This window comes from Primulina tabacum, chromosome 16 (assembly GCF_025594145.1).
Source record: "Primulina tabacum isolate GXHZ01 chromosome 16, ASM2559414v2, whole genome shotgun sequence".
NCBI classification, from domain to species: domain Eukaryota; kingdom Viridiplantae; phylum Streptophyta; class Magnoliopsida; order Lamiales; family Gesneriaceae; genus Primulina; species Primulina tabacum.
Window position 1 is genome coordinate 31,866,977 of NC_134565.1, and position 10,378 is coordinate 31,877,354.

Genomic DNA, 10,378 nt, shown 5'->3' on the forward strand with positions numbered 1-10,378 from the left:
ACATGTCAAGTTTAATAAGCATACTTGTGAAGTTTTTGATGAAACTAACTTGTGCATTATGACATGTACAAGGTCTTCAGACAATTGTTATCAAATAGACGAGGAACTTTCATGCAATCATGCTAAAATCAGTGAACTCGACCTTTGGCATCAAAAACTTGGTCATGTAAACTTCAAAACCTTGAAAAACATGTATAAGTACGATGCAGTACGATGTATGCCTAATCTTTCATCTGGTATGCCATATGTGTGTGGAGATTGTCAAAAAGGTAAGCAGACTCGCGTGTCACACCCAGTGTTGGCAACATCTGGGACAACACGCTGTCTAGAGTTACTACACATGGACCTTATGGGTCCTATGGAAGTAGAAAGCTTTGGAGGTAAGAAATATTCTTTTGTATGTGTTGATGATTTCTCACGATTCTCATGGATAAGTTTCATCAGGGAGAAATCAGACACTTTTGATGTTTTTAAACAATTGGTCACAAGAACCACAAACTTTCATAGTTTGAAGGTGAGAAGGATCAGGACTGACCATGGTAAGAAATTTGAGAATTCTGCATTCTCATCATTGTGTGACAGGAAAGGTATTTCACACGAGTTTTCGGCACCAAAAACCCCACAGCAAAATGGCATTGCCGAACGCAAGAACAGAACACTGCAAGAAATGGCAAGGGTGATGTTAACTTCGAAGAACATTTCAAAGCATTTTTGGGCAGAGGCCTTAAATACGGCCTGTCATATTTTAAATCGAGTGTATTTGAGAAGTGGCTCAACCATGACATCTTATGAAATAATCATGGGAAAGATGCATAATCTCAAATATTTTCATATTTTTGGATGTGTTTGTTACACTTTGAATGACATGGATCAACTTGTCAAATTCGATTCAAATAGTGATAAGTGTTTGTTTTTGGGATATGCCACTAATAGTCGAGCTTATCGCATGTTTAATCTAAGAACTAGGACTATTATGGAATCCATCAATGTTGTTTTTGATGATTGTGCAGATCTCAAGAAGAAAACTACTGAAGATGATGTTGAAGACCTCCTGAAAAATCCAATCGTACTGGATAATGCAGGTGTTGCTCCAGATGTTGCAACATCTAGCACAACACGTGACACTGAAATCACTGAACTTGAGGACGAAACAAACAGTGATGATGACGCAGTAGATGATGGACAGAATATACCGACGGAGATCCAGAAAAATCATCCATCATCTCAAATAATTGGAAGTGTTCAAGGTGAAGTCCAAACCCGAATGAAGGAGAAAATCGATTACCGAAAGATGGCTGGACTAGTGTGCATGAGTACCATGTATTCACAGGTCAGATTTTCATGTTTTGTATCTCAATTTGAACCTAAAAATGTTAATGAATCTTTAAAAGATAAGTTTTGGATCAATGCAATGCATGATGAGCTTGAAGAATTCGTTCGAAATGATGTTTGGAATCTAGTTTCACCTCCTGACCACAACAATATAATTGGAACAAAGTGGGTTTTTAAAAATAAAACTGACGAGTCAGGGAACATAATTCGAAATAAAGCAAGGTTAGTTGCTCAAGGGTATACATAGGTTGAGGGGGTTGATTTTGATGAGACCTTTGCTCATGTTGCTCGCATTGAGTCAATCCGATTATTGCTAGCCATTGCATGCTATATAAAATCAAATTGTTTCAAATGGATGTCAAAAGTGCATTTTTGAATGGTACCTTGTGTGAGGAAGTATATGTCAGGCAGCCTAAAGAATTTGAAGATCCACATAATTTGAATCATGTGTACAAGTTGAAAAATGCTCTCTATGGTTTGAAGCAAGCACCACGTGCATGGTATGACAGACTAACAGAATATCTTATTGAAATTGGCTTCAAACGAGGTGAGGTAGATAATACCCTTTTTATTCAGAAATCCAAAGGTGAAATCCTTATTTGTCAACTCTATGTTGATGATATAATCTTTGGTTCCTCATCTCAAAAGCATACTGATAACTTTGTTAAGTGCATGTCATCTACATTCGAAATGAGGATGGTTGGTGAGCTAAGTTTTTTTCTTGGTTTGCAAATCAAACAAATGCATGATGACATCTTTTTGTGTCAAAGTAAGTATGCCAAAAATCTAGTAAAGAAATTTGCTAATGAGAACATCAAGCACATGAAGACACCTATGGGCTCAAATGAAAAATTATCCAAAGATGATGCTGTCGAAAATGTTGACAACACCTTATACCGCAGCATCATAGGAAGTCTCCTGTACTTGACTGCTAGTCGTCCAGACTTAATGTTTAGTGTTTGTTTGTGTCCTAGATACCAATCTAATCAGAAGATTTCTCACTTAAATGCCGTAAAACGTATCCTACGATGCATATCCGGAACCATTGACTTAGGATTATGGTATACTCACGAAACCAACTCGAATTTAGTATGGTTCTCAGCTGCTGATTGGGCTGGGGATTTGGATGATAGAAAAAGCACTTCTGGAGGATGCTTCTATCTTGGAAATAACTTGATATCATGGCATAGTAGAAAACAGAACTGTGTTTAGCTTTCAACTGTTGAATCCGAATATGTGGCAGCAGGAAGTGGTTGCACTCAACTTTTGTGGATGAATCAAATGATAGAAGATTATGGACTTAAGAGTGAACCCTTAATTGTGTAATATGTTATTAATTCTAATGCTATTAACATTTCAAAAAATCCAGTAAAACACTCTCAAACAAAGCACATTGAAATAAGACATCATTTTATTCGAGATCTAGTAGAGAAAGGATTGATTCGGATGGAGTTTGTGGATACAAATAACCAACTGGCCGACATATTCACAAAAGTATTAGATTTTGAGAGATTCTCCAACCTTAGGAAATCTCTCAGCATGTGTTCTGCCTGATCATTCATAGATGTTGTCTCAGATGTTACAACATCTCGGAGAACACCTAACATGCATGTGCATTTCTAGGACTTAGACATACTGCATTTGCATGCATACTGTTATATGATGTGTTAGAACAATGTTGAATAATCTTCTGGTATGCTTACAATTTCTCGTTTCATTTAATTTTTAACACACTTGAACATGATTGATGATCTGTTTAAATCACAAAATAGTTGAGGGATGATCATGTACTTCATGGCATTGTCATTGTCCAATACGAAAAGTGACTTGAAAAGATGGAGTAAAAAGAAAAATCAATTATGCATATGCTTTGTATCAGAAGATAATATGGGAAAAAACTACCTAAAAGAGTCCACTGAAGACTGTGCTTTTAGTGTGGGAGCTACCTCTTTTGAGTTTAATACAGAAAGAAATACAAAAAAGTTGGAAAAAATTACCTAGAGGAGTCCTAAAGAAGACCATTCTTCTAGTGTGAGAGCTATCACTTCTATGATCAGAAAGTTGTTAAGTCTCTAAATGTGCAGAAATATCGAAATAAATTTGAAATTGGACGTGTTGTCAGAAGATGTTGCCAATATTTGCGAAAACACTTCATCTGTGAACATATCTCATATTTATTTTCATGTTTCTATTTCTGTTACATTCTGTTATTAGACATAAATAGGTCATGCATAAACATATCATTGTGAATATTGTTGTGTCACATGGACATGAGTATTTTAACAAAGTACAATTCGATGAAAATTCAGATTTTGCGAAAAATCGAATTCATATGATCGTTGATGTCTAGTGGAGTTAAATTCGATGTGGGTTTATTTCTGGAATTTTTGAAATAGTATTGTGCACAAAATCATCTCAGTAATTGCGTGTAAGGGTTAATGGCTAGTTTTTTTTACCGTTTCGTTTTTTTGGAAATCAGTTACTGATTTTTTTTACCGTTGCACTGTGCTTCATGATTATCCTCCTGACTTACACCGCCTAACTCACATTATCAACATTCTTACTGTTCTGCAAACCCTCGAAAAATTGCACCTGCGAATTTTTTTTCTCTGTATTTTCCCTCTACCGTCATCATCTAACTTTCGATTTACAATCAGTGGCAGGGAAGGGTTTTTTGATCCCCACTACATACGGAGTGAAATGGGTCACACGAAAGATGTTGCTCCCACAGAGACAACATATCCAGCAATACCTACGGAAGCTTCTCCTATGGAGATAGTCCCCGTTGCTGAACAACCCACACCACTGGAAGTAATTCTCCCAGGCAAGCCTGGAAATGCAATTGATCTTGATAATCCGTCAATAATACAGGTTTTTAATCCTCCACGTCCCCCTGTTCGTCGATCGAAGAGACAAGCAGGGTACAACCCTGATTTGACTACTTCAAAGCGTTTTCGCCGAAAGGGTGAGGGGCCGAGTCGCCCTTCACTCGCTGATCTTGACAACTCCTCTGGTGACGACTCAGTTGATGGTGACTATGAGTTTGTGGCCCGCAAGAAGTCTAACTCTCCGCCTGAGGACAGTAGTATCTCCTCCAGCGAGGCCACTGAATCTGTCAAGGACTTACCTTCTGTCCCCTCACCAAAGCCCTCACCATCCCGTGAAGAGTAAATCACGTTGGCCCAATTTATTGCCAACTTGAAAAATCAAAAAGCTGAAACTTCGTCTAGTTCTGTTGTTTCTCAAGAATCTAGCAGTTCTAAGGGCCAGGTTGCTGAAGAAGATGACATTTCTGAAGAAAATGAGCCTGCTGAACAGGATGTTGTTGTGGATGTTGCCCACACTGAGGACAACACGGACCTCAGTAACTATGACTTGGGCACTGCCTTCTCTTCAAAATTCTACACTGAGCACGCAGATGCTCAGTGGCATATGTATGTGCACCGTGACTTCATAGAGGAAAGGAACGTCGATACTGATGCCTTTGCGAGGCATAAGTTCCTTGATTTTCTGAAACACTTCTCCATGCTCTCAACAGTCTCAGCTGTCACCCCGTTTAGTCGACAGCCTGTGCTGGAGTTTTACTCTAACCTCTCACCCGGGGTAGGTAATGAGAGATCTGCGAAATATGGAAAAGTTTTTGTTCGTAATAAAATATTTGAGTTCAGTCATGCAGCAATCAACTCTCACTATCAGACTCCTACAGCGGATGAGGATGGTCTTGGCCCTGATACACATATGGTCGCCTCTACACTCACCGGGGGCCTCTTAACTTAATTCCCTGCCCATCCTCAGCGTCTGTCTGCTGCCAATCTCACTTCATTTTACTCAGTGCTTCATAAGCTGGCTATACGCAACTGGACACCATCCACCAATACCACTGTTTTCACTAGACACCAAGCATTGGTGTTACACTCAATTGGAACAAATGGGGTCTTTAACTTTGGGAAGCTTTTGTTCAACACAGTGTTGCAATATGCTGAAAGTGGACTCAAAGCGTCAAAGCTAGCATTTCCCAGTCTGATCTATGGGCTGCTGGTTTCACAAGGTTTTATTAAAGATATAAATGAGAAACTATCTGACCTCGGAGACCCTTTCAAGATTGCTCCTGCATTCGTCAAAGGAAATTGAAAGATTGATCTCCCCTGGACTGAGTCTCCTCCAGCACCACCTGCTTCTGGTCTTCCTCAATGCTCCACCTCTACTCCACCGGCAGATGGATTAGTGCAGTTCACTATGGTTGAAATTCACGCGCAAATTGATCATGCCTTCACCAATATCTTTCAAGCTAAGGCAGACATTGCTTATTATGAAAATCTTGTGGCCAACCACAGGCTACTTTTGGAAGTCGGTGTCTTTCCTGGACAAAAAGGGGGAGATGGTGATCAAACGAAGACTTCTGAAGCTGGTCCATCTGGGACCAAGGAAACTGAAGAAGAAGGTTATGAAACAAATGAGGAAGAAGCCTCTCATGAAGAGGATAATGGGAATTAAGTGTTTTGGTTAATAGTCGATTTTTTTTTTTGTGATATCTTATTTTGCTGATGTTTCTGTGTCTTATTTTGCTTATGTTTCTGGTTATGATTTTTTCTCTGCGCCTGATGTATTTACTTAGTGAACTGTTAATGAAATCAATGCAGGTGTTATCCCAAGTGTTGTCAACACTACTAACAACACTCATGCTAACTTTGTTTTATTCAGGGGGAGAAAATTCTTTAAATCAGGGGGAAATGATTTGAGCTAAACAAGGATAAATGAGTTTGATCTCATTTTGTCCAAGAAAGGCAAAAATGGGGAGATTGAAGGGAAATAATATTTTCGAAATTAATTGATATAATTCCTTAGAGTTAAATTATTTCCCTAAAATTATCTTTTCTTTGTTAAGTTGATTTCATATACTATCTTGTGAGATTTTGCCTTTCTATATAATGAGATAATTATACAAATATATTCTAGATATGATATTTATAATGATGATATGGTATCAATATTTAAATAGAGTATTTCTAATTAAGCTTTTACATTCCTTATGAAATAGGTTTCTTTGTGGAGATAAAAGTCTACATTTATAAATAAGAGATCAATGACATCATTGAAGTTCCTCTCTTCTCGGCTTCTTCATTGAGATTAATCATACACATACTTTCGCACGTCGTGGAATTTCAGAGAAAGTTATTATCGACGATGTTGCTGCTTTGAAGATTGCCATCACACGTGTTGCCTTGAATGTTGGGGACATCTACAGACAACATCCGTAAAGAATTTGGCTGAAGATCGTTTTCGTGGGTCCTCTTTTGACATCACGTTTTTTCCTTTCTTGATTAAGTTTTTATTCTGGTTATTTGTTTTAGAAAGCGTTTATTTTCTCAACGTATTGAGGAAATTGATTTTTGTGAAAATCACTAGTGATAGGTTTTTGTAAACGATTGGTTTTTCTAGTGATTAATTTTTACCTTGATGCACCGCACAAGTATTTATATTTGTGCAAATTTAATCTTGTCCATCTATTTATTTAAAGTGAATTTGTATTACAAACTTTAATATTCCGCTGCATGTTGTCTTAAATGTTGTAACATTTGATACAACACTTGATTCTGATAAAACACAAATTTACAATTTACACTACTTTTGATATATTTACACATCTGTCGAAAAACGTTTCTTACGGTGCATTTGACCAGATATCTCCACGGCACCAATATGGGAAGCAGACATTGCATCTCGATTATTGTGTTTGTCGTCATGTAAATCAAATAGTCATATACCGTCATTGTTTCCATTTTTTTTTTACTGAGATCAAGCATGATTTATGAACTTCATATATCTGAATCAATGATCATTCGTTTGGCAAACTTTATATATTTGGATCAATGATGACCGTCGAGAATAATGCATCATGTTTATAACCCATTTCGCTTACATTTTCATTCCTTTTAGCTAAAACTTTACCTCAATCATTCATTTTAGCCCACACTGTTACCTACATTTTTGGCAGCATTGCCTCATCCTCTGGGGTCTCCTCCACTCGGCCACCATCGCAACAGGCCAAGAAAAATGGAAGAAATGATTCACTCTCAGTTACTTGCTTTGCCTTCCTTCTTGTCGGTCCTCTCCTTCATCTCGCGACATCTAATGGTTTACATACATTCTGCAACACCACACCTCTATCATAAATGATGGCCGTGTGTGTTATTCCAGTAACCAACAAATTACAAAGAGTGGAGTGGTGGAGAAGGAGGGTACTATATATTGAAAATGGAGTTGGGGTTGGAGTTAGTTAGACAGACCATGGAGTTCAAGAAGAAATAATCGGATTTTACTAGAAACTGGGCTAGAAAAGTGGAGGTCATTTGCAAGAGAAATGAGGATGTGATTAATGGTGTGACAAATTCTCATACATTATCTATGACCAAATGAATCGAATCGAGCATGACATTAATCGAGATTCGACCCTAATTAGTTTAACGAAGCAGAATCTAAGAATATTGAACGTTGTGTGATTAGCAATAATCACCGCTAACAATTTCTTTGGTTAGAGTAGGAGCAAGACTTCCTGCCCGTTATTCATTATACTTGAGATAATACAAGAAGCTTGAATAGCAATGGTTTATTAATCATTTATCGATATTTGAAGAAGAAATATTTAATGGGTTGAAAGTACTAAGAGTGGACACTCGAAGAAGTATCTAGTGTCTATCTTGTGATGCAAAAGTACAACACATGTGGCAAAATTGGCAGATGCCTTTCAAACGAAATAAATACTAATCCCAGAAATAGGAAACAAATACAATCTGAAAAGCAAAATCCCAAGGGATTCCCCGGTTACCTTACAAACATGATTCCCACTGACCCCTCCTCCCATTTGAACATAAGAAAAAGAACAGTTTCCAGGCCACAATACACATGTCTACTGATAGCTTGAACAGAAAAAAGCACTGTCCCATCACCATCCAATTACTCTGCTGCCCTTTGAATTTTCATCCTTTTTTTTCGTTTCAAAAGACTCCTTTTCTTTTTCTGCAAAAAAATGAAACAAAAATTTCAGTACACGAGTTGTTGTTATGCATGAAGAATTGTTAGTTTATACCATTTGTGTGTCATAAAGAAGTTGTGCAAAGAGTTTGGTGCTGGGGAAATAGAGAGCTGAGTACTCTCTTGGGTTGCCCTTTTTTCCTCGGGATTATTCGGCCAAGAATGATCAGTGTCTTTTTTGTGTGGATGTTCATCAAGAAAACGATGCATCATTTTCTTGGGCTGATCAATGTTCAAAGACACATCACAAGAATATTCTGTGTGTTTCATTCGGGACACTGATGAACCCATTGTAAGAAATATTCCTTGTCCGTAACTGTTCCTGCACTTCAGCTAATACACTCAGTAACCACAAAAAATAAGGATGAACACTATATATCTTTTGAGAAAGAATTAAGCAAAGGCTTCAAACCCCAGATATAGTATATCAAATGAACCTGCAATCTTTGGGAGGTGGATTAGAAGAAGCACTGGATTCCATGAAAAAATTTGCTGTGTTGTCTTGAGATGATGGAAAGGGAACCCCTGCAGGTCTAGTGGAGCCCAAGTGCGGATAAAGAAAGTGGGATTCAAGATCAGATGAAGAAAAAGAGTGTGTGTTTTTGGAGATTGATGTTGCGTTTATTGGATTAACTTCCACAGGCTTTCTTGAACGGTTTCTTCCTCTGTGCATGTGTCTTTCACAGTACTTGGAATCAGGATAGGCCTCTTTAGAGCACCTCCACTTCTTCCCATCCGTTCTTCTACACCTCCCTGGTTCTGGATCCATTTTTCTTCCAAACCCCATTTCAAAACCATTCCATCCAACTGCAATTAAATCCCATTTCAATCAGCAAATATTATAAGAAATCAATCGAGAAATATGTATGTGTGCGTAGACATATGCACATGTACATATAAAACGTGCGAAAATGTGTGAGTACAACGTTGTGGCTGCTGGAGGAGGAACTTTGAGGCATTAACAGAAGGATCTAAACTTCTTCTAATGGCGAAGAGGAGATCTGGTGGGATGGGCAAGCCTGAAACCATGTACTTGAAAACAAGAGCTTGGTGTTCAAGTTCTTGCCATTGAACTGCGGTAAAAGGGAATGTACTACTTCTTGCAGTATTCATCATCAAAACAACTTCTTCAAGTAAAAAAAATACAGAATAGGAGTGAAATTATCAAAAGACCTGAGTCTTTCAGGCTCAAAGAGATGAAGAGAGGTAGTGCAAAGTGACAAAGGGTTTTTGCTTATTATTGATTATAAAAATACTGCTAGAGAGTTTGAGCCCTTGAAATAAATGTGCATCAGAGCATAGATATATTTAATCAGGGGACCATATTTCATCTGGGTTGAAGAAATTTGTCAGTGCACAGCTAAAACTAATGGTTCTGATCACAATATCATACTGTCATATCTCTGACATTTTTTTTAAAAAAAGTTTCTTTATCAATATATCATCACACACTTTTTAGTGGGCTCTGTGCAAATATCAAGAATAACAGTAAAGTTACACTTGTGTTTATAACAATTAGATCATTAGATTTATTATTATATAGTGAAATTTTGATATCATACAATGATATTTTATATTTAACATATAATAAAATTTGATAAATATAATTTTTTTTATGATATAAAAATTATTTTATAAATTTAATTGTACATGTATGGTTCTTGATGTGCTGCAGCACATCTGTGGGCATCTATTGCACTGATGCAACTATGCTGCAGCTCCTCTCTCTGACACTAATACGGAAATTCATTTAAAAAAAAAACCAAAGTAAACAACACTCTGTATTTTCTTAGTTTCTGCTATTTTTAATTTTTGACAATATTATCAGTGTTATTATTGTTGACAAACCCGGGTGGGTTGGCTGAATTTACAGTTCTTTGATCATTAGTAAAATATTGTACGGTTCTTCCAACTTTTTACTGACTCTTGCTCGCCTGTCTTTTACTTTTACAGCATGACCTGCCACTCCTCACTTATACTTCCACCTTTCTTAATTTCGGTGCTTAGTGCTTCT

The 10,378-nt window shown here is 37.3% G+C and overlaps 1 protein-coding gene across 3 annotated transcripts; it reads right to left on the minus strand.

The window, feature by feature from the left end:
- Positions 1–7,964: 7,964 nt before the first annotated feature.
- Positions 7,965–9,709, minus strand: LOC142529144 (growth-regulating factor 4-like). Of its 3 annotated transcripts, XM_075634567.1 has the most exons (4): positions 9,288–9,708; positions 8,802–9,171; positions 8,420–8,686; positions 7,965–8,349 (listed from the first exon to the last, which is right to left on the minus strand). In XM_075634567.1, coding segments are annotated over exons 1-4 (831 nt in total). In that variant the 5' UTR covers positions 9,481–9,708; the 3' UTR covers positions 7,965–8,348. The 3 variants fall into 3 exon arrangements, with proteins under 3 accessions (XP_075490682.1, XP_075490681.1, XP_075490680.1); XM_075634566.1 differs by having other exon boundaries at positions 7,965–8,686; positions 9,291–9,709; XM_075634565.1 differs by having other exon boundaries at positions 7,965–8,686.
- Positions 9,710–10,378: the final 669 nt, after the last annotated feature.

Coding starts and splice junctions, on each gene's coding strand:
- LOC142529144 (XM_075634565.1), bottom strand. CDS start 9,480: ATGATGAATACTGCAAGAAGTAGTACATTCCCTTTTACCGCAGTTCAA. Junction 9,172..9,287: donor CCTCCAGCAGCCACAACGTT/GTACTCACACAT, acceptor ATTTAATTGCAG/TTGGATGGAATGGTTTTGAA. Junction 8,687..8,801: donor CCACCTCCCAAAGATTGCAG/GTTCATTTGATA, acceptor GCTGAAGTGCAG/GAACAGTTACGGACAAGGAA.